This window comes from Mesoplodon mirus (genome assembly GCF_964341445.2).
Source record: "Mesoplodon mirus genome assembly, chromosome: X".
Classification (NCBI taxonomy): Eukaryota; Metazoa; Chordata; class Mammalia; order Artiodactyla; family Ziphiidae; genus Mesoplodon; species Mesoplodon mirus.
The window spans coordinates 22,686,333-22,710,897 of NC_138981.1; the positions used below are offsets into that span (position 1 = coordinate 22,686,333).

Genomic DNA, 24,565 nt, shown 5'->3' on the forward strand with positions numbered 1-24,565 from the left:
GAAGCTTCAGGAAACATCTACCATCTGCTAAACTTGGAGCCAAAGCAAAGTGGCTCCTTTATATACATATACATGTACATACACATATACATATATATGTATGTATATATATGATCTGTTTTGTTGCATTTCCCACAGATTAAGGTAGTTTCTGGAAAACAATGAAGTCAAACCAATGATGAAAGAGTATAACCAGGAGACATTACGCCTTAAGTGGCCTTCTTGACAAAACTGTCCTTGGAGTAAGAAGTTGAGGTTCACACTAGGTGACCTTTGATATACGTAGCCTAAAGCAAGGCTTGGTCTAGACGCCACGTTCCTGGAACTGGAAAGAATTGATGTGTTGCAACATCAGGTCTCGTGGCTAAACTGAGAAGGTTGGCATTTGTCTGTAGCTTGACTATTTCAGAAGCACTCTGCCACCTCTACTGGAAACAACTTTATTCTGGCAGAGCTTGGGTGGTAGGAGGCAACGTGCGGGGCCCTTAGGAGCTGGAAGTAGTAGATTGAGGGAACAGCCGCTTCCACAGGTGGCATACTTGGTGGGGGCCAGTGCAAGGACCAAAGCAGAAGGCACCCCACTCAGTGCAAGTCTCCCAGGGATGCTCTGCATCTTTCCTTAGCGAGGTTAAAGTAGAGTGGTTCTAGGTGATGCTAAGAAGGTTTGTATAGGTTGTCCGGCGGGAAACCTCCATGCAGAGTCCAAGTCTTAGGCTGAGTGGAGACTGAGGGAGAGCTGGTCTCAAGGCCTTCCCTTAGCAGAGCTCAGGGTCTCCTGGCTGAGCTGCAGCTCCTGCGACTGTTACCCTTCCCACACCACTCAGGCATCCCCGAGCCCGCCCCCCCCCGCCCCGGCCTGTGTGGCGTGGCTCTTGTTGGCTGCCGGCAGCCTTTACTTCTCATCCTCATCCCCCTCACTCATGCTGCTGATGGAGGCTGAGGCGGCTTTGGGTGAGGAGGGGGGTGAGGTTTTGTTCGGGAGCCACGAGAAGGTGGGCGACGGGGAGCGTGAAGGGGACCGGCTCCTGGTGGGGCTGCTCACAGGGCTCTGCTTCGGGGACAAGGCCTGCAGCATCCGGCTACTCCTCTCCTGGAACATCTGCTTCTAGAGAGAGAAGGGAGAGAAAGCGCCTGTTAAAGGAGCCTTCTGAGGCGGTAGGGGAACAAGGCAGGAAGGAGAGCTGCTGCTCTAGATACCTGCACGCACGAACGCAGGCTCGCATGACAGCCCATGTTCCCCAGACTATCTCTGGGGGGGCGCTGAGTGAGATTCTGGGGCAGGAAGACGCTGCCACATCAGATTATCCTCCGGGCTGGTTCTTGGGACTCATCCCTTCTTACCGCCTTTTCCTCCATCTCCAAATCGAACTGCTATCTACGATGTGCCAGGCAAATGGCAATGTCCTCGGCACTTCGAAGTGCAGCAGGAAATCAAACAAAAATCCCTACCCTCGTGGATGTGAGGGAGGAATCACACAATAAGCAAACAAAACATGAGGTGTGTCAGACGGAACTATGGTCTGAGAGGAAACTACAACGAGAGAGGTTAGCAGACTGGGGTGTGGGCCAGGGAGACAGGTGGGCTGCAAAGGTCAGTAGGGCGCTCAGGGAAGGCCTCACTGAGAAGATGCTGTCTGGACAGAGACCTGAAAGAGGTGAGGAGGGGACCACGTGAATGGCAATCGGGGGGAAGCACGTTCCAGACAGAACTCCGAGAAGGGAGCACGCATTGCACGTCCCAGGACAAGCAAGGAGACCCTGGGGGCTGGAGTGGAGTTACCTGGGTGAGGAGGGGTGTGGGGGGAAGAAAAGGATAAAGTTGGTGGTCATATCGAAGCTGGGGCTTCAGTGACATGCGGGAAGATGGGGTGGAGATGGCTGGTGAGCCCGTGGGGCTCGATGAGGACTGGCTTTCCAAACAGAAGGTGCTAAGTAGACAGGGCTAAGCATAACTGCTTGGCCTGACTGGACCCCAAGTGCCTATAGGGTGACGGTAGTTGAGGCTGGAGCCCCAGGAGGAGGATGGATTTCTCCCGAGGAGCCCCTGGAAGATTTTAATCAAGAGAGGGCTATGGTAAGATTGGTGATGTAGAAATACCTTTGGGTATGAGCATAAAAGCAAAAAAAGAAACCATTAAAAAAAAGATTGATGTTTGGCTACATAGAAAATTTAAAACTTCTGTACCTAAAAAAAAAAAACCACTATGAAATAAGGTACAATGCAAATGAAAAAAAGGGGGAAATTTTTGCAACATTTAAATACAAATAAAGCATTTTAGTATATAAACAGAACTTAGAAACCAAAAAGAAGATAACGAGCATTTGGCACATACAGGTAACTCACAAAAGACTTATAAATGAACTCTAAAAAATGTTTGGCATCACTAATAAACTAACGCAAAATGATTGATGTGAGATACCTTTTTTAATATATCAGATTGCTAAAGATATTTTTCATCTTCCCAACCTTTTAAAAGTTTTTCCAGTTTTGAGATAGAATTGACATACAATTCAATTGTATGAACAATTGAACTTCTCTTTCTGGTTCTTCTCTTAAACTATATATGTTTAAGGTGTACAGCATAATGATTTCACTTAAGTCGTGAAATGATTACTACAATAAGGTTAGTTAACATCCATCATCTCATATGGATACAAATTTTTTTTCCTTGTGATGAAAACTCTTAGGATGTACTCTCATAACCTGCATATATACCATACAGCAATGTTAACTATGGTGATCATGTTGTACATTACATGCCTAGTACTTACTTATCTTATAACTGGAAATTTGTACCTTTTGACCCACTTCATGCAATTTCCCCTTGCCATACTCCCTACCTCTAGTAAACACAATCTGTCAGTGAAATCATACAGTATTTGTCTTTCTCTGACTTATTTCACTTGGCAAAATGCCCTCAAGGTCCATCTGTGTTATCACAAATGGCGGGATTTCCTCCTTTTACATGGATGAGTGATAATCCAGTGTGTGTGTGTGTGTGTGTGTGTGTGTATAGGCCACAACTTTATCCATTCATCCATCGACAGACACTTAAGTTGTTTCCATATCTTCACTATTACAAATAATGCTGCTATGAACACAGGGGTGCAGTTATCTCTTCAACACAGTGTTTTCATTTCCTTCAGATATAATAGTTGACCCTTGAACAATGGGGGGGTTATGGATGCTGACCCTCTGTGCCGTCAAAATCAGTGTAAAACATTGGAGTTGGCCCTCTGCATTCACGGTTCTACATCTGTGGATTCAACCAACTGTAGATCATGTAGTACCTTAGTATTTAATACTGAAAAAAATCCAAGTATAAAGTGGACCCATGCAGTTCAAACCTGTTCAAGGGTCAACTGTATTCCCACAAGTGGAAATTCTGGATCATATTTTGAATTTTTTGAGGAACCTTCACAATGTTTCCATATTGGTTGTACCAGTTGACAATCCCACCAACAGTGCACAAGCATTCCCTTTACATACTTGCCAGCATTTGTTCTCTTGTCTTTTTATTGCTCACACTCTTAACAGGTGTGAGATGATATCTCATTGTGGTTTCGATCTGCATTTCCCTATTGATTTAGTGATGTTGAACATCTTTTCATGTACTTGTTAACCATTGGTATATATTCTTTGGAAAAAATGTCTATTCAGGTCCTTTGCCCATTTTTAAATTGGATTACTTGGTTTTTTGCTATTCAACTTTATGAGATCTTTATATATTTTGGATGTTAATTCCTTATCAGATAAATGGTTTGTAAATATTTTTTCCCTTTCCATAGGCTGTCTTAATTTTGTAGGTGGTTTCTCTTGCCATGCAAAATTTTCCAGTTTGATGTAGTCTCATTTATTTTGTTGCTTGTGCCTTAGGTGTCATATTCGAAAAATCATTGCCAAGACTCGTGTCAAGGAGTTTTGCTCTGATGTTTTCTACTGGGAATTTTATGGATTGTGATCTCACATTGAAATCTTTAATCTATTTCAAGTTAATTTTCGTGGGTGGTGTAAGACAGGGGTCTACTTTCATTCTTTTACATGTAAATGTCCAATTTTCTAGCACCATTTATTGAAGATACTGTCTTTTCTCTAGTGAGTAGTTTTGGCTCCCTTGCATGGGTTTACTCCTGGGCTCTCAATTCTGTTTTGTTGGTCTATGTGTCTGTTATTATGCCACTGTCATACTGTTTTGATTACTACAGCTTTATAGTATAGCTTGAAAGCAAGAAGTGTGATGCCTCCCACTTTGTTCTTCTTTCTCAAGATTGTTTTGGCTGTCCAGGCGGGGTCTTTTGTGGTTCCATATAAATTTTAGGACTTTTTTTCTATTTCTGAAAAAAATGCCATTAGAATCTTGATAGGAATTGCATTGAATCTATAGATGGCTTCGGGTAGTATGGACGTTTTAACAATTCTCTCAATCCATGAGCCTGGGATATCTTTCCAGTTATTGGTGTCTTCTTGGATTTCTTTCTTCAGTGTCTTGTAGCTTTCAGTGCAGAGATCTTTCACCTCCTTGGTTAAATTAAGTATTCTATTCTTTTTTTTTTTTGTGGTACGCAGGCCTCTCACTTTTGTGGCCTCTCCTGTTGTGGAGCACAGGCTCTGGATGCACAGGCTCAGGGGCCATGGCTCACGGGCCCAGCCGCTCCACGGCATGTGGGATCTTCCCGGACCGGGGCACAAACCCGCATCCCCTGCATCGGCAGGTGGACTCTCAACCACTGCGCCACCAGGGAAGCCCCAGTATTCTATTCTTTTTGATGCTACTGTAAATAGGATAATTTAAGTCTCTTTTCCATATAATTCATTATCAGTGTACAGAAATGCTACTGATTTTTGTATGTTAATTTTGTATTCTGCAACTTTACTGAATTGATTAGATCTAGCAGTTTACTGATGGAGTCTCTAGAATTTTCTATGTATAAAATCATGTCATATGCAAATAGAGACTATTTTACTTCTTCCTTTCCAATCCTAATGCCTTTTATATCTTTTTCTTGCCTGATTGCTCTGCCTAGGACTTTGAGTACTATGTTGAATAGGAGTGGTGAGAGTGGGCAGCCTTGCCTTGTTCCTGATTTTAGAGGACAGGTTTTTAACCTTTCACAATTGAGTATGATGTTAGCTGTGGGACGGTCATATATGGCCTTTATTATGTTGTGGTATGTTCCTTCTATACCTAGTTCGTAGTTTTTAACAACTGTCATAAATAGTTAAATTTTGTCAAATGCTTTTTCTGCATCTATAGGGATGATCATCTGATTTTTTTCCTTTCATTCTATTAATTGATGCATCACATTGATGGATTTGTGTCTGAACTATCCTTGCATCTCAGGGATAAATCCCACTTGGTCATGGTGAAAGATCTTTTTAATGTGCTGCTGAATTCAGTTTGCTAGTATTTTACTGAGAATTTTTGCACCTATATTCTTAAAGGATATTGGCCTATGGCTTTCTTTTCTGAGAGTGTCCTTTTCTGGCTTTGGTATGAGGGTAATGCTGACCTTGTAAAACGAGTTTCGGAGTTTCCCACCTCCTCAATATTTTGGGAAGAGTTTGAGAAGGATTGGCGTTAATTCTTCTTTAAATGCTTGCTAAAATTCACCAGTGAAGCCATCTGGTCCTGGGCTTTTCTTCATTGGGAAATTTTTGATTAATGATTCAATCTCCTTAATACTAATTGGTCTGTTCAGATTTTCTTTCTCCCTGACTCAGTCTTGTTAGGTTGTATGTTTCTAAAAATGTGTCCACTTATTCTAGGTTGTCCAGTTTGTTGGTGTATAAATTGTCCATAGTAGCCTCTTATAATCCTTTGTATTTCTGTGGTATCAGTGGTAATGTCTCCCTTTTCATTTATAATTTTGTTGATTTGAGTCCTCTCTCTTTGTTTCTTGGTGAGTCTAGCTAAAGTTCTGACAACCTTGTTTATCTTTTCCAAGGACTAGCTCTTAGTATTGTTAAAGTGTTGTTAATCTTTTCTGTTGTCTTCCTATTCTCTATCTCATTTGTTTCTGCTCTAATCTTTACTTCCTTCCTTCTGCTAACTTTGGGCTCAGTTTGTTCTGCTCTTTCTGGTTCCTTAAGGTATAGAGTTACGTTATTTGAGATTTTTCTTATTTCTTAATGTAGGCATTTATTGCTATGAACTTCCCTCTTAGAATTGCTTTTGGCGCATGCCATAAGTTTTGGTATGTAGTATTTCCATTTTTCATCTGTCTCAAGATACATTATTTCCCCTTTCTTCTTTGATGGGTCAGGAGAATATTATTTAATTTCCATGTGTTTGTGAATTTTCTAGTTTTCTTCCTGTTACTGATTTCTAGTTTCATACCATTGTGGTCAGAGAAGATACTTGGTATGATTTCAATATTCTTAAATTTGCTTAGACTTGTTTTGTGGCCTAACATATGGTCTATTCTAAAAACTGTTCCGTATGCACTTAGGAGTGTATATTTGGCTGTTATTGGATCGAATATCCTGTATATGTCTCTTAGGTTCAGTTATCTATAGCATTGTTCATATCCACTGTTTTCTTACTGATTCCCTGTGTGGATGATCTATCCATTGTTGAGAGTGGGGTATTAGTCCCCAACTATTATTGTATTGCTGTTTCTCAATTTAGGTCTGCTTTATATATTTGGGTGCTCCAATGTTGGATGCATAAATATCTACAATTATTATATCTTCTTGATGGATTGACCCCTTTATCATTATATGTTGACGTTGTCTCTTTGTACTATTTTTACTATAAAGTCTATTTTGTCTCATGTAAGTACACCTACCCCTGACTTCTTAAAATATACCATTTGCTTGGATTATCTTTTTCCACCCCTTTCTTTTCTTTTTTTTTCGTTTTTTTAAATTTTATTTTTAAATTTTTAAATTAAATTAAATTTTTTTATATAGCAGGTTCTTATTATCTATTTTTTACATATTAGCGTATACATGTCAATCCCAATCTCCCAGTTCATACCACCACCACCACCACCACCACCCCTGCCACTTTCCCCCCTTGGTGTCCCTACATTTGTTCTCTCCATCTGTGTCTCTATTTCTGCCCTGCAAACCGGTTCATCTGTACAATTTTTCTAGGTTCCACATATATGCGTTAATATACGATATTTGTTTTTCTCTTTCTGACTGACTTCACTCTGTATGACAGTCTCCAGATCCATCCACGTCTCTACAAATGACCCAATTTCGTTCCTTTTTATAGCTGAGTAATATTCCATGGTATATATGTACCACATCTTCTTTATCCATTCGTCTGTCAGTGGGCATTTAGATTGCTTCCATGACCTGGCTATTGTAAATAGTGCTGCAATGAACATTGGGGTGCATGTGTCTTTTTGAATTGTGGTTTTCTCTGGGTATATGCCCAGTAGTGGGATTGCTGGGTCATATGGTAATTCTAGTTTCAGTTTTTTAAGGAACGTCCATACTGTTCTCCATAGTGGCTGTATCAATTTACATTCCCACCAACAGTGCAAGAGGGTTCCCTTTTCTCCACACCCTCTCCAGCATTTGTTGCTTGTAGATTTTCTGATGATGCCCATTCTAACTGGTGTGAGGTGATACCTCACTGTAGTTTTGATTCGCATTTCTCTAATAATTAGTGATGATGAGCAGCTTTTCATGTGCTTCTTGCCCATCTGTATGTCTTCTTTGGAGAAATGTCTATTTAGGTCTTCTGCCCATTTTGGATTGGGTTGTTTTTTTAAATATTGAGTTCCACCCCTTTATTTTCAGTCTGTGTGTGTCTTTAAGGTTAAAGTGAACCTCTTGTGGGCAACATATTGTTGGATCTTGTTTTTTTTTAACCATTTAGCCATTCTGTATCTTTTGACTGCAGAATCTAGTCCATTTATGTTAAAAGTAATTATTGATAGGGAAGGACTTATTATTGCCATTTTGTTAATTGTTTTCTGGCTGTTTTGTAGTTCCTCTGGTCCTTGTTTCATATCTTGATGTGTTTTTTGTGTGTGTTTTGATGTCTTTTGGTATCAGTATGCTTTGACAACTTTATCATGTTCTTTTGTGTAAATACTACAGGTTTTTGCCTTATCATTACCATGAGGCTTACACAGACTATATTAAAATAATAACACCCTATTTTAAACTGATAATGACTTAAGTTCAATAGACTTCCTAAACTCTACTTTTGCTTGTCCTCTCCCTCACATTTTAGGTTATTGTTGCTGGACAGTTGATATATATTAAATATTGTGTAACCAATATCAAATTATTGTAGTCATGGTTATTTTTACTATGTTTTCTAACTTTTTAAAGTATTATTTACTTATTTATTTATTTACTTATTTATGGCTTCATTGGGTCTTTGTTGCTGTGTGCAGGCTTTCTCTAGTTGTGGCGAGTGGGGGCTACTCTTTGTTGTGTGCATGCTTCTCATTGCGGTGGCTTCTCTTGTTGCAGAGCACAGGCTCTAGGTATGCGGGCTTCAGTAGTTGTGGCACACGGCCTCAGTAGTTGTGGCTCACAGGCTCTAGAGCACAGACTCCGTAGTTGTGGTGCACAGGCATGTGGGATCTTCCCACACCAGGGATCAAACCCGTGTCCTCTGCATTGGCAGGTGGATTCTCAACCACTGCACCACCAGGGAAGTCCTGTTTTCTAACTTTTAACATACAGTTATAAGTGAATTATGTACCACTGTTACATTACAGAATCTAACTTTGACTATATACTTACCATTACCAGTGAGTTTTATGCTACCTTCTTATGTTTTATGATGTTATTTAGTGTCCTTTTACTCAAAGAACTCCCTTTAGCCTTTCTTGTAAGGCAGATCTCGTGGTGATAAACTCCCTCAGGTTTTGTTTCTTCAGGAATACCTTTATCTCTCCTTCATTTCTGAAGGATAGCTTTGCCAGGCATAGAATTCTTGGTTGATGTTTTTTTTTCAAAAATTTGAATATACCATTTCCATTCTCTCCTGACATGAAACGTTTCTGTTGAGAAATCTACCAGAAGTCTTATGAGGGTTCCAGTGTTTGTAATTTCTCTTTTCTATTGCTGCTTTCAAAATTCCTTGTCTTTGTCTTTTGACAATTTAATTATAATCTCAGTGTAGCCCTACTCAGGTTTAACCTATTTGGTGTCCTTTTTGCCTCATGGATCTGGATGTCCCTTTCTCTCCCAAGTTGTGGGAAGTTTTCAGCCATTATTGATTTAAATAATACACTTTGTCTCTTTCTCTTTATCTTCTCCTTCTGGAATTCCCATAATGCACAAACTGTTTCTTTTGATTGTGTCCTGTAATTCCCATAGGTTTTATTCACTCTTCTTCATTGTTTTTTCTTTTTGCTCCTGACTGGATAGTTTCTTGACTTCTAGGTTCCTTGTGCCTAGTAGAGTCTGCTTTTGAAGCTCATTGTTGAGTTCTTCAGTGATCATATTTTTCAGCTCTAGGGTTTCCGTTTGGGTTTTTTTTTTATGGTTCCTATTTCTTTGTTGAGTTTCTCATTTTGTTCACGTATGGTTTTCCTAATTTTGTTGTCTGTGTGTGCTTGTAGTTCACTAAACTTCTTTAGGAGGATTATTTTGAATTCTTTGTCCGAAAGTTCAGAGATGTCCATTTATTTAGGGTCAGTAATTGGAGCTTTATTAGTTTCCTTTGCTGTCATATTAACCAGATTTTTCATGATCTTTGATTTCTTACATTGGTATATGCACATTTGAGTAAGTGGTCTTCTCTTCCAGACTTTACATGTGTGCTCTGGCAGAGACAGTCAGCTCAGTTTGGGTTTCTGGATGTGTTTGCTGGTAACATCCTTGGGCAGGAATGGTTTGCTATCAGGGTTTATTTTGGGGTGAGGCCACTGCCCAAGTTCTGAGGTGACGGGGCAGGGAGGGCTTGCTGCTGCCTGAGAACAGTTGGATAGGACTGCTGATTTGGTTCCCTGCACAAGTGAGGCTGTAGGTTGGGCTCCACAGCTTGCTGGGTTTTCTGGTCAGGATTACTAGATGGTCATGACTGGGTACTATACTCAGCGGTAGATGGGGCTATGAATTACCTTCTCTTCCCTGGTAGGGCAGCAAAATAGGCCCCAGGGCCTGTACGGCTTGTTGTTTGGGGACCTGAGTCAGGCAAGAGTGTGTACTGAATTCCCTGGCCAGACAGGGCCATCAGTTTTGCTCTCTGTTCAAGTGCCACTGTATGCAGGGTTGTTGGATGGGCTAGGCAGCTTCCCATGTGCTCTAGTTTAGATTCCGTGGTCAGGTGGGCTGCAAGCTGTATTCAGCAATGAGTGGGGCTGTGAATTAGGTTCCCTTCCTGGGCACGGTGGGAGAACTAATTCCAAGGCCAGAAAGGCTCTTTGTTGGTGGTCTTGATTCAAGCTGACCTGCACCCTAAGTTCCCTAGCTGAACACAGCCACTGGCTTTGCTCTGCCGTCCGTCAGCTCTGCCTGCCAGACTCTGTGCTTAAGTACTGCTGGGCTATGCAGCTTCCCAGGTGTTCTGGCAAGGCTTTCTGGTTGGGTGGGGCTGGGAGCTTCACTCAGCAGTCAGTGGGGGTTAAAACTCAGCTCCCCTGGATGCGTGGGGACAGACTGGGCTCCAGGGCCAAAAATCTTTGTTTGAGGACCCAAATCAGACAGACTTGGACTCCACTGAGTTCCCAGGTCAGATGGCACCAATGACTAGACTCTGCAGATGGACAAAGTTCCTGGCTGGGGCTACTACTTGGGCACTGCACATAGGAACTTGGTCCGCCAAGATCAGAATGCTGGTTGTGGCATGATGAGATTCTCAGTGGTCAAGTCCTTCAGATTCCTCTGCAATCACCATGGGGTAAGACCAGAGATGGTGTCTCAAGAAAGAACCCACAGTGCTGAGAGAGCTGGATGTCCATCTGGGCCTCTTTCGCCACTGGAGGAACCAGAGGATCGGGGGAGATTTCTCCACGGTGCCGTGCTGGCCTGGGGGAGGAGCAGTGTGGTGAGCACGTAGCAGCTCCTCTTACACTTCTAATGCCACCTGTCTTGGTCTCTGTGGTGCAGGGGGTGCTTCAGCCTCACCCAAGTGTTCTAGGATTCTCTCAGTGGTGTCTTCTCTGTGAATAGTTGTTAGTTCTTCTTGTGAGGGAGAACAAAGTCAGGAATGACCTATGTTGCCATCTTGATGATGTCACTCCCCCAAGATTTTTTTTTTTAATTTGTAATGGCCAGTGTTGGTGAGGGTCAGGAAAAAGACTACACTCCTGTTACTGCTGGTGGAAGGGTAAAATAGTAGTGCCGTTCAGAGGGGTAATTGGGCAATAGGCACAAAAACTTTTTTTCCTGAGGAGATAATCAGAGATGTAAATTTGTGTACATGGACATTCATTGCAGTGTCAACAGACAAAACGTCAAACTCCCTAAACAGGTTAGAGAAATCTTGCACAACTCTGAGATTATACACTAAGCAGCTGATGAAAATCAAGTCCTTAAAGAATATTCAGTAATGTGAGAAAATGTTCATGAGCTATTGCAAAGTAAAAATGATTTTAGAATAGTATGTTCTGCATGAACCCAATTTTGTAAAAGGAAATATATACATGTAGATAGAAAAAAGATGGGGGCAGTACCCGCCAAATATTAGCAGTGACTACTCTGGGTGATGAGGCTAGAGGTGATTTTTAGTCTCTTTTATTATTTTCTTTACTTTCTAATAGTTCTACAATGAACATACCGTTTTTACCATCAAAAAAAGATACGGTAGGAAGAAAGAAAGATAATTGAGGCAAGGAGATTAGGCCAAAGGGCATTGCAATAATGTCACAGGTAAGAAAATATTAAGGCCTCAGGCACAACATCAATTTCCCCGCAGTCATTTTCCCTTTTTAAGTTGTAGCCCATTACTTTTTAGGAGCTCAAATCTCCTCTAGCAGATACAAGAGAGATGACTTGCTGATCACTGAGATCCTTTCCAGATTTAAAACTCCATAATTCTACTAATACACCGATTATTCATCTTCCATTAAAGGCATTGATAATTATGCCAAAAGACATCCAAACCCCTCAAAATCAAACAGAAAAAAAATGCTGTAGTACAACAGCATTAATTTAGATCAAGCCCATTTATGAGACAAAATCAAATGCCAAAAGGATAGGGCGGCCTATTATTAATGGCAATGTGAAAAAAAATCCTTGAACTTCTAACAGGCATTTCTATTTTTTAATTTTTTTTAAATTTATTTTTGGCTGCGTTGGTCTTCGTTGCTGTGTGCAGGCTTTCTCTAGTTGTGGCGAGCAGGGGCTGCTCTTCATTGCGGTGCGCGGGCTTCTCATTGCGGTGGCTTCTCATGTTGTGAAGCACGGGCTCTAGGCGTGTGGGCTTCAGTAGTTGTGGCACACGGGCTCAGTAGTTGTGGCTCACGGGCTCTAGAGTGCAGGCTCAGTAGTTGTGGCGCATGGGCTTAGTTGCTCCTCGGCATGTGGGATCTTCCCGGACCAGGGCTCGAACTCGTGTCCCTGGCATAGGCAGGCAGATTCTCAACCACTGTACCACCAGGGAAGCCCCTAGCAGGCATTTTTTAATATGTTTTTATTACTGTAATCTTTGAGTATATTTTTAGTGGCAGCCACTAGCCCTCCTGCTGTTAATGGATTGTCAGCATTTCCATTAGAAGCCCACTTTCTAAGGAATCTCCAACTTGTCTCCTACAGTTTGACTCAAGCTCATAACTGAATATTCTGCCTAAGGGAATGAAATTATTTGAACCCTTAATGATAAACAGTGGTGTCACACTTTATAAAATGCAGTATCCAGGCAAAACAACTATGGGTCTTGATTTGCAAGCTCTCTGATCTGTTTCTGGTACATTTTGAAGGGTGGTTCCCCTCCAAAGGAGCTGAATTGAATCAGGTCAGGAGACAGTTTGTAATGAGCTTCCTGGGAAGAAAAGCACTTTAGAAATATAGCAAATAATGAAGACCGTGGCATGGCATTTTCAAAGAGAAAAGACTGAATTTAAATTCAATCTTTTGCTGTATTAAGAGATTTCCATTTGTAAAGTTTTCTCCCAAGAAAATAATCCCATTTATAGTCCTGTCCACATGAAAATAATTTTCTATTTCCCCTCCTACAATGTTTTCCCTTTTATTTTATTTTATTTTTTATTAGTTTCTGCTTTATAACAAAGTGAATCAGTCATACATATACATCTGTTCCCACATCCCTTCCCTCATGCATCTCCCTCCCTCCCACCCTCCCCATCCCACCCCTCCAGGCGGTCACAAAGCACCAAGCTGATCTCCCTGTGCTCTGCAGCTGCTTCCCACTATCTATCCACCTTACGTTTGGTAGTGTATATATGTCCATGCCTCTCTTTTGCTTTGTCACAGCTTACCCTTACCCCTCCCCTTATCCTCAAGTCCATTCTCAAGTAGGTCTGTGTCTTTATTCCTGTTTTACCCCTAGGTTCTTCATGACATTTTTTTAAAATTCCATATATATGTGTTAGCATACGGTATTTGTCTTTCTCTTTCTGACTTACTTCACTCTGTATGACAGACTCTAGGTCTATCCACCTCATTACAAATAGCTCAGTTTCATTTCTTTTTATGGCTGAGTAATATTCCATTGTATATATGTGCCACATCTTCTTTATCCATTCATCCGATGATGGACACTTAGGTTGTTTCCAGCTCTGGGCTATTGTGAATAGAGCTGCAATGAACATTTTGGTCCATGTCTCTTTTTGAATTATGGTTTTCTCAGGGTATATGCCTAGTAGTGGGATTGCTGGATCATATGGTAGTTCTATTTGTAGTTTTTTAAGGAACCTCCTTACTGTTCTCCATAGTGGCTGTACCAATTCACATTCCCACCAGCAGTGCAAGAGTGTTCCCTTTTCTCCACACCCTCTCCAGCATTTACTGTTTCTAGATTTTTTGATGATGGCCATTCTGACTGGTGTGAGATGATATCTCATTGTAGTTTTGATTTGCATTTCTCTAATGATTAATGATGTTGAGCATTCTTTCATGTGTTTGTTGGCAGTCTGTATATCTTCTTTGGAGAAATGCCTATTTAAGGCTTCTGCCCATTTTTGGATTGGGTTGTTTGTTTTTTTGCTATTGAGCTGCATGAGCTGTTTATAAATTTTGGAGATTAATCCTTTGTCAGTTGCTTCATTTGCAACTATTTTCTCCCATTCTGAGGGTTGTCTTTTGGTCTTGTTTATGGTTTCCTTTGCTGTGCAAAAGCTTTGAAGTTTCATTAGGTCCCATTTGTTTATCTTTGTTTTTATTTCCATATCTCTAGGAGGTGGGTCCAAAAGGATCTTGCTGTGATTTATGTCATAGAGTGTTCTGCCTATGTTTTCCTCTAAGAGTTTGATAGTTTCTGGCCTTACATTTAGGTCTTTAATCCATTTTGAGCTTATTTTTGTGTATGGTGTTAGGGAGTGATCTAATCTCATACTTTTACATGTCCCTGTCCAGTTTTCCCAGCACCACTTATTGAAGAGGCTGTCCTTTCTCCACTGTACATTCCTGCCTCCTTTATCAAAGATAAGGTGACCATATGAGCGTGGGTTTACCTCTGGGCTTTCTATCCTGTTCCATTGATCTATCTTTCTGTTTTTGTGCCAGTACCACACTGTCTTGATTACCGTAGCTTTGTAGTATAGTCTGAAGTCAGGGAGCTTGATTCCTCCAGCTCTGTTTTTCGTTCTCAAGATTGCTTTGGCTATTCGGGGTGTTTTGTTTTTCCAAACAAATTGTGAAATTTTTTGTTCTAGTTCTGTGAAAAATGCCAGTGGTAGTTTGATAGGGATTGCATTGAATCTGTAGATTGCTTTGGGTAGTAGAGTCTTTTTCACAATATTGATTCTTCCAATCCAGGAACATGGTATGTCTCTCCATCTATTTGTATCATCTTTAATTTATTTCATCAGTGTCTTATAATTTTCTGCATACAGGTCTTTTGTCTCCTTAGGTAGGTTTATTCCTAGATATTTTATTCTTTTTGTTGCAATGGTAAATGGGAGTGTTTTCTTGATTTCACTTTCAGATTTTTCATCATTAGTGTACAGGAATGCCAGAGATTTCTGTGCATTACTTTGGTATCCTGCTACTTTACGGAATTCATTGATTAGCTCTAGTAGTTTTCTGGTAGCATCTTTAGGATTCTCTATGTATAGTATCATGTCATCTGCAAACAGTGACAGCTTTACTCCTTCTTTTCCAATTTGGATTCCTTTTATTTTCTTTTCTTCTCTGATTTCTGTGGCTAAAACTTCCAAAACTAAGTTGAATAAGAGTGGTGAGAGTGGGCAGCCTTGTCTTGTTCCTGATCTTAGTGGAAATGGTTTCAGTTTTTCACCATTGAGGATGATGTTGGCTGTGGGTTTGTCATATATGACCTTTATTATGTTGAGGAAAGTTCCCTCTATGCCTGCTTTCTTGAGGGTTTTTATCATAAATGGGTGTTGAATTTTGTCGAAAGCTTTTTCTGCATCTATTGAGATGATCATATGGTTTTTATCCTTCAATTTGTTAATATGGTGTATCACGTTGATTGATTTGCGTATACAGAAGAATCCTTGCATTCCTGGAATAAACCCCACTTGATCATGGTGTATGATCCTTTTAATGTGCTGTTGGATTCTGTTTGCTAGTATTTCGTTGAGGATTTTTGCATCTATGTTCATCAGTGATATTGGCCTGTAGTTTTCTTTCTTTGTGACATCCTTGTCTGGTTTTGGTATCAGCATGATGGTGGCCTCGTAGAATGAGTTTGGGAGTGTTCCTCCCTCTGCTATATTTTGGAAGAGTTTGAGAAGGATGGGTGTTAGGTCTTCTCTAAATGTTTGATAGAATTCGCCTGTGAAGCCATCTGGTCCTGGGCTTTTGTTTGTTGGAAGATTTTTTATCACAGTTTCAATTTCAGTGCTTGTGATTGGTCTGTTCATATTTTCTATTTCTTCCTGATTCAGTCTTGGCAGGTTGTGCATTCCTAAGAATTTGTCCATTTCTTCCAGGTTGTCCATTTTATTGGCATAGAGTTGCTTGTAGTAATCTCTCATGATCTTTTGTATTTCTGCAGTGTCAGTTGTTACTTCTCCTTTTTCATTTCTAATTCTATTGATTTGAGTCTTCTCCCTTTTTTTCTTGATGAGTCTGGCTAATGGTTTATCAATTTTGTTTATCTTCTCAAAGAACCAGCTTTTAGTTTTATTGATCTTTGCTGTCGTTTCCTTCATTTCTTTTTCACTTATTTCTGATTTGATCTTTATGATTTCTTTCCTTCTGCTAACTTTGGGGGTTTTTTGTTCTTCTTTCTCTAATTGCTTTAAGTGCAGGGTCAGGTTGTTTACTCGAGATGTTTCCTGTTTCTTAAGGTGGGATTGTATTGCTATAAATTTCCCCCCTTAGAACTGCTTTTGCTGCATCCCATAGGTTTTGGGTCGTCGTGTCTCCATTGTCATTTGTTTCTAGGTATTTTTTTATTTCCTCTTTGATTTCTTCAGTGATCACTTCGTTATTAAGTAGTGTATTGTTTAGCCTCCATGTGTTTGTATTTTTTACAGATCTTTTCCTGTAATTGATGTCTAGTCTCATAGCATTGTGGTCGGAAAGGATATTTGATACAATTTCAATTTTCTTAAATTTACCAAGGCTTGATTTGTGATCCAAGATATGATCTATCCTGGAGAATGTTCTATGAGCACTTGAGAAAAATGTGTATTCTGTTGTTTTTGGATGGAATGTCCTATAAATATCAATTAAGTCCATCTTGTTTAATGTATCAGTTAAAGCTTGTGTTTCCTTATTTATTTTCATTTTGGATGATCTGTCCATTGGTGAAAGTGGGGTGTTAAAGTCCCCTACTATGAATGTGTTAATGTCGATTTCCCCTTTTATGGCTGTTAGTATTTGCCTTATGTATTGAGGTGCTCCTATGTTGGGTGCGTAAATATTTACAATTGTTATATCTTCTTCTTGGAGCGATCCCTTGGTCATTATGTAGTGTCCTTCTTTGTCTCTTCTAATAGTCTTTATTTTAAAGTCTATTTTGTCTCATATGAGAATTGCTACTCCAGCTTTCTTTTGGTTTCCATTTGCATGGAATATCTTTTTCCATCCCGTCACTTTCAGTCTGTATGTGTCCGTAGGTCTGAAGTGGTTCTTTTGTAGACAGCATATATACAGGTCATGTTTTTGTATCCATTCAGCCAGTCTATATCTTTGGTTGGACCATTTAATGCATTTACATTCAAGGTAATTATCGATATGTATGTTCCTGTTACCATTTTCTTAATTGTTTTGGGTCTGTTATTGTAGGTCTTTTCCTTCCCTAGTGTTTCCTGCCTAGAGAAGTTCCTTTAGCATTTGTTGCAAAGGTGGTTTGGTGGTGCTGAATTCTCTTAGCTTCTGCTTATCTGTAGAGATTTTAATTTCTCTGTCAAATCTGAATGAGATCCTTGCTGGGTAGAGTAATCTTGGTTGTAGGTTTTTCCCTTTCATCCCTTTAAATATGTCCTGCCACTCCATTCTGGCTTGCAGAGTTTCTGCTGAAAGATCAGCTGTTAACCTTATGGGGATTCCCTTGTATGTTATTTGTTATTTTTCCCTCACTGCTTTTAATATTTTTTTCTTTGTATTTAATTTTTGACAGTTCGATTAATATATGTCTTGGTGTGTTTCTCCTTGGATTTATCCTGTATGGCACTCTCTGTGCTTCCTGGCCTTGATTGACTATTTCCTTTCCCATATTAGGGAAGTTTTCAACTATAATCCTTCAAATACTTTCTCAGTTCCTTTTCCTCTTCTTTTTCTGGGACCCCTATAATTCGAATGTTGGTGTGTTTAATGTTGTCCCAGAAGTCTCTGAGAGTGCCCTCAATTCTTTTCATTCTTTTTTCTTTATTCTGCTCTGTGGTAGTTATTTCCACTCTTTTATCTTCCCGGTCACTTATCTGTTCTTCTGCCTCAGTTATTCTGCTATTGATTCCTTCCAGAGAATTTTTCTTTTCATTTATTGTGTTGTTCATCTCTGTTTGTTTGCTCTTTAGTTCTTCTAGGTCCTTGTTAACTGTTTCTTGTATTTTCTCCATTCTATTTCCAAGATTTTGCATCATCTTTACTATCATTACTCTGAATTCTTATTCAGGTAGACTGTGTATTTCCTTTTCATTTGTTTGGTCTGTGGGTTTTTTACCTTGCTCCTTCATCTGCTGTTTCTCTGTGTTCTCATTTTGCTTAACTTACTGTGTTTGGGGTCTCCTTTTTGCAAGTTGCAGGTTCATAATTCCTGTTGTTTTTGGTGTCTGCCCCCAGTGGGTAAGGTTGGTTCAGTGGGTTGTGTAGGCTTCCTGGTGGAGGGGACTGTTGCCTGTGTTCTGGTGGATGAGGCTGGATCTTGTCTTTCTGGAGGGCAGGATCACATCCGGTGGTGTGTTTTGGGGTGTCTGTGACCTTATTATGATTTTAGGCAGCCTCTCTGCTAATGGGTGGGGTTGTGTTCCTGTCTTGCTAGTTGTTTGGCATGGGGTGTCCAGCACTGGAACTTGCTGGTCGTTGAGTGGAGTTGAGTCTTAGCGTTGAGATGGAGATCTCTGGGACAACTCTCACCGATTGATATTACGTGGAGCCAGGAGGTCTCTGGTGGTCCAATGTCCTGAACTCGGCTCTCCCACTTCCGAGGCTGAGGCCTGACACCTGGCCGGAGCACCAAGACCCTGTCAGCTACACGACTCAGAAGAAAAGGGAGAAAAAAAAGAAAGAAAGAAAAAAAATAGAGTAAAATAAAATAAAATAAAAGTTATTAAAATAAAAAAATATTTTTAAAATAAAAGTCATAAAAAAAAGAAAAGTGCAACCAAACCAATAAACAAATCCATCAGTGATAACAAGTCCTAAACGTAAACTAAGATCAACATATAAATCAGAAATTCGTCAGTCACATACAGCAAGCCCCAAGTCTACAGTTGCTCCCAAAGTCCACCGCCTCAATTTTGGGATGATTTGTTGTCTATTCAGGTATTCTACAGATGCAGGGTATATCAAGTTGATTGTGGAGACTTAATCTGCTGCTCCTGAGGCTCCTGGGAGAAATTTCCCTTTCTCTTCTTTGTTCGCACAGCTCTTGGGGTTCAGCTTTGGATTTGGCCCCACCTCTGAGTATCGGTCACACTCTGGCATCTCTTCTTTGCCCAGACAGGAGGGGGTTAAAGTATCGGCTGATTAGGGGGCTCTGGCTCACTGAGGCTGGGGGGCGGGAGGGGTACGGAATGCAGGGTGAGCCTGTGGCGGCAGAGGCCAGCGTGACATTGCAACAGCCTGAGGTGTGCCGTGTGTTCCCCAGGACTTATTTTATAACTGAAATTTTGTACTTTTGACCCCCTTCACCCATTTTGCACCCCCCCACCCTCTGCCTTTGGCAACCACCAATCTGTTCTCTGTATCTGTGATCTCATTTTGCTGGATCATAGGTTTTTTTGTTGAGTTGTTTAAGCTTTATATATTTTTTAGATATTAACCCCTTATGAGATATGATTTGCAAATATTTTCTCCCATTTGGTAGGTTTCTTTTTCATTTTGTTGGTTTCCTTTGCTCTACAGAAGCTTTGTACTTTGGTGTAGTCCCATTTGTTTATTTTTGCTTTTGATGGCTTTGCTTTTGGTGTCAAATCCAACATATCATTGTGAAGCCCAATGTCAAGGAGCCTACCACCTATGTTTTCTTGTAGGAGTTTTATGGGTTCAGGTATTACACTAAATTCTTTAATCCATTTTGAGTTAGCTTTTTGTGTATAGTGTAAGAGTGGTCCAGTTTTGTTCTCTTTGCATGTTGCTGTCCAGTTTTCCTAGCATCATTATTGCAGAGACTGTCTTTTCCCCATTGTATATTCTTGCCTCCTTTGTCATAAATTGACCATATATGCATAGGTTTATTTCTGGGCTCCCTATTCTGTTCCATTGATATATGTGTCTGTTTTTTTGTTTTTTGTTTTTTCTGTACGTGGGCCTCTCACTGTTGTGGCCTCTCCCATTGCAGAGCACAGGCTCCGGACGCGCAGGCTCAGCAGCCATGGCTCACGGGCCTAGCAGCTCCGCGGCATGTGGGATCTTCCCGGACCAGGGCACAAACCTGTGTCCCCTGCATTGGCAGGCGGACTCTCAACCACTGCGCCACCAGGGAAGCCCTATGTGTCTGTTTTTATGCCAACCCCACACTGTTTTGATTAGTATCACTTTGTAATATAGTGTGACATTAGGGCACATGATGTCTCCAGCTTTGGTCTTTTTTCTCAGGATTGCTTTAGCTATTTGGGATCTTAGGTACTTCCATATGAATTTTAAGATTGTTTGTTCTATTTCTGTGAAAAATGCCATTGGAATTTTGATAGGGATTGCACCGAATCTGTAGATGGCTTTGGGTTGTATGAACATTTTAACAATGTTCTTCCAATCCATGAGCACAGAATGTCTTTCCATTTATTTGTGTCTTCAATTTCTTTCATCAACATCTTAGAGTTTTCAGTGTACAGATCTTTCACCTGCTTGGTAAAATTTATTCATATGTATTTTATTCTTTTTGATGCAATTGTAAATGGGATTGTTGTCTTAAGTTCTTTCTGACAGTTTTTATTAGTGTGTAGAAATGCAACAATTCTTGTATTTTGACTTTGTATCCTACAACTGAACTGAATTTATTATTTCTCACAGTTTTTTTGTGGAGTCTTTCTTTAGGGTTTCTTATATATAATATGTCATCAGCAAATAGTGACAGTTTGCCCTTTCCAATTTGGATGCCTTTTTGTTTCTTTTTTTGCCTAATTGCTATGGCTAGGACATCCAATACTATGTTAAATAGAAGTGAGAGGGGCATACTTGACTTGTTCCTGATATTAGAGGAAAAGTTTTCAGCTTTTCATCGTTGAGTATAATGTTAACTGTGGCTTGTCATATATGGCTTTTATTATGTTGTTGAGGTACATTCCCCTCTATACCTTTTGTTGAGAGTTTTTAATCATACATGGATGTTGAATTTTGTCAAATGCTTTTTCTGTATCTATTGAGTAAGCACATAGTTTTTAGTCTTCATTTTGTTAAAGTGGTATAACACATTGATTTGTGGATGTTGAACCATCCTTGCAGCTCTAGAATAAATCCCACTTATCATGCTGTATGATCCCTTTAATGTATTGTTGAATGTGGTTTGCTAATATTTTGTTGAGGATTTTTGTATCTGTATTCATCAGGGATATTGCCCTGGTAGTGTTCCTTCCTTTTTTTTTCTTTTTTTCTTTCTGGGAGACTTTGAACATGATCAGTATTCTTTAAATGTTTGAGAGAATTCACCAGTAATGCCATCTGGTTGTGGACTTCTGTTGGGTGGGTTTTTGTTTTTTGTTTTCTTTAGCTTATAACAGAAATTTATTTCTCACAGTTCTGGAGGTTGAAAAGTCCAAGATCAAGGTGCCAGTATGATCGAGTGAGGAGCCTCTTCCTGTTCATAGCCTTCTTGTGTCCCTACGTGGTGACAGGAGGCAAGGGAGTTCTCTGGGGTCTATTTTATATGGGTATTAATTTCATTTATGAGGGCTCTGCCCTCATGACCTACTCACCTCTCAAAGGCCCCATCTGCTAATACCATCTCATTGGGCATTAAGATCTCAACATATGAAATTGGGGGGGAGGGGCAAAAATGCTCAGACCATAGGAAGTAGTATGTGAAACTTTATATATTTATATATATATATATATATATATATATATATAATTATTTTAATTGAAGTATAGTTCATTTACAATGTTGTGTTAGTTTCAGGTGTACAGCACAGTGATTCAGATATATATACATACATATACATTCTTTTTCAGATTCTTTTCCCTTATAGGTGATTATAAAATATTGAGTGTAGTTTCCTGTGCTATACAGTAGGTCCTTGTTGGTTATCTATTTTATATATAGTAGTGTGTATATATTAATCCCAAGGAGGTTTTTGATTGACTAGTTCTATCTCCTTACTAGTAATTGGTCTGTTTGGATTTTCCATTTCTTCACAATTCAGTCTCAGTAGGCTGTATGTTTCTAGGAATTTATCCATTTCTTCTAGGTTGTCAAATTTGTTGGTGTATAATTGTTCATAGTAGTCTCTTATCCTTTGTATTTCTGTGGTGTCAGTTGTAATGTCTCCTTTGTGAGTTGTAATTTTGTTGTTTTGAGTCCTCTTTCTTTTCTTGATGAGTGTAGCTTAAGGTTTGTCAATTTTGTTTTCAAAGAACCAGCTCTTAGTTTTGTTGATCTTAACTACTGTCTTTTAAATCTGTATTTCATTTATTTCTGTTCTGGTCTTTATTTCCTTCCTTTGGGCTTCCTGTATTATTCTTTTCCTAGTTCATGGCATGTAGAGTTACATTGTTTGAGGATTTTTTTTGTTGTTTCTTGATGTTGGCATTTATTGATACAAACTTCCCTCTTAGAACTGCTTTTGCTGCATCCCATAAGTTTGGGTATATTGTAGTTCCATTTTTATTTGTCTCAAGGTATTTTTTGACTTCTCTTTTGATATCTTCTTTGACTCATTGGTTGTTCAGTAGCATGCTGTTTAATTTCCACATATTTGTGAATTTTCCAGTTTTCTTCTCGTAATCCATTTCTGGTTTCATACCATTGTAGTTAGAAAAGTGCTTGATATGATTTTAGTCTTTTTAAATGTGTTAAGACTTCTTTTGTGGCCTAACATATGATCTCTCCTGGATAATATTTCATGTGCACTTGAAAGAATGTATTGATATATTCCATTGCTTTTGGATGGACTGCTGTATGTATCAACTCCATCTGATATGTCATTTACAGCTGAATTTCTGTACCGACTGGATGATCTATCCATTGATGAAAGTAGTGTTTTAAATCCCCCTACTATTACTGTATTGTTGTCTTTCCTTTTTTAGGTCTGTTAATACATTTTGGTGCTCCTATGTTGGGTGCATAAATATTTACATGTTATATCCTATTGTTTGATTGACCCCTTGATCACTATGTAATGCTTTTGTCTCTTATTACCAACTTTGTTTTAAAGTCTATTTTGTCTTAGTTACCCCAGCTTTCTTTTGGTTTCCATTTGCATGGAATATTTTTTTCCAACCCTTCCCTTAAGTCTGTGTCCTTACATCTGAAGTGAGTGTCTTGTAGGCAGCATGTAGATGTGTTTTTTATCCATTCAGACACTCTGACTTTTAATTGGAAAATTTAAATCATTTTCATTTAAAGTAATTATTGATAGGTATGTAAATATTGCCATTTTGTTAATTGTTTTCTGGCTGTTTTCTAGTTCCTGTGTTGCTTTCTGCTCTCTTCCTTTGTGATTTGATGACTTTCTTTAGTGTGTGCTTAGATTCCTTTATCTTTTGGTATCTACAATAGGTTTTTACTTTGTAGTTACCATGAGGCTTACACATAAAAAGTGTATATAACAGTCTGTTTCAAGTTGATAAAAACTTAAGTTTGGGCACATTCTAAATCTCTACAGTTTTACTCTCCCTCCTAACCCCTGCCAGATGTCTGACACTTTCGATGTCACCTTTTACATCTTTTAATCTCTTGTATCCCTTAATTATTGTAGTTATAGTTATTTTTACTCACTTATAAAGCTAGTATGAAGGTCTTTACCTTCATACTAGCTTCATAAGTGATTAATCCATCACCTTTATAACATTAGATTCTTAATTTTGCTACATATTTATATTTACCAGTGAGATTTAAACTTTCATATGTTTTCCTATTAATAATTAGCACCCTTTCTTTTCAGCTTAAAGACGTCCCTCTAACATTTCTCCTAAGGCTGGTTTCGTGGTGATGAGCTCCTTTAGCCTTTTCTTGTCTCCTTCAATTCTGAGTGACAACTTTCACCCAGTAGAGTATTCTTCGTTGTGAGTTTTTTCTTTCAGCACTTTGACTATATCATGCCATTTCCTTCTGGCCTGTAAAGTTTCTGCTGAAAATGTGCTGATAGTTTTATGGGGGTTCCCTTATACATGACAGGTTTTCCTCTTGCTGCTTTTAAGATTCTCTCCTTGTCTTTAATTTCTGACAATTTAATTATAATGTGTCTTTCAGTTCATCTTATTTGGAACTCCGTTTGCTTCCTGGATCTGGGTCTCTGTTTTCAGGGAAGTTTTTAGCCACTATGTCTTCAAGTAAGTTTTCTGCCCCTTTCTCTCTTGCTTCTCCTTCTGGGACCCCTATAATATGAATTTTGGTTGGCTTGATATTGTCCCATAAGCTCCTTAAGCAATTTTCACTTTTTTTTCATTCTTTTTTCTTTTTGCTGCTCTGATTGGGGTGAGTTTCACAGCCCTGACTTCACATTCACTGATCTTCAGCTTCATCTAGTCTGCTGTTGAATCCCTCTAGTGTATTTTTCAGTTCAGTTATTGTCCCTTTCTGGTAGCTATTGGTGACCCGGTGTGAGGCAGAAGGGGAGCAGAGATGGCATCTACTGGCCTCTGTCTTTGGAGTACACTTCAGTAGGTCCCTAGATGTGTGTGCCAAACCATAAAAGTCTGTCCCTTAGGGGGCTTCCCTGGTGGCGCAGTGGT

The 24,565-nt window shown here is 39.6% G+C and overlaps 1 protein-coding gene across 4 annotated transcripts in view; it reads right to left on the reverse strand.

The window, feature by feature from the left end:
• Positions 1-854: 854 nt before the first annotated feature.
• The window catches only part of PCYT1B (phosphate cytidylyltransferase 1B, choline), a 125,330-nt gene continuing 101,619 nt past the window's right edge, over positions 855-24,565 (reverse strand). For 2 of the 4 annotated variants that reach the window (XM_082610586.1, XM_082610587.1), the window contains exon 8: positions 855-1,105. In XM_082610586.1, the coding sequence (XP_082466712.1) occupies positions 893-1,105 (213 nt within the window). In that variant the 3' untranslated portion in view covers positions 855-892. Of the gene's footprint in view, positions 1,106-18,434; positions 18,712-24,565 lie in introns of those variants that run through there. The other 2 variants (XM_082610588.1, XM_082610589.1) reach the window with 2 other exon arrangements.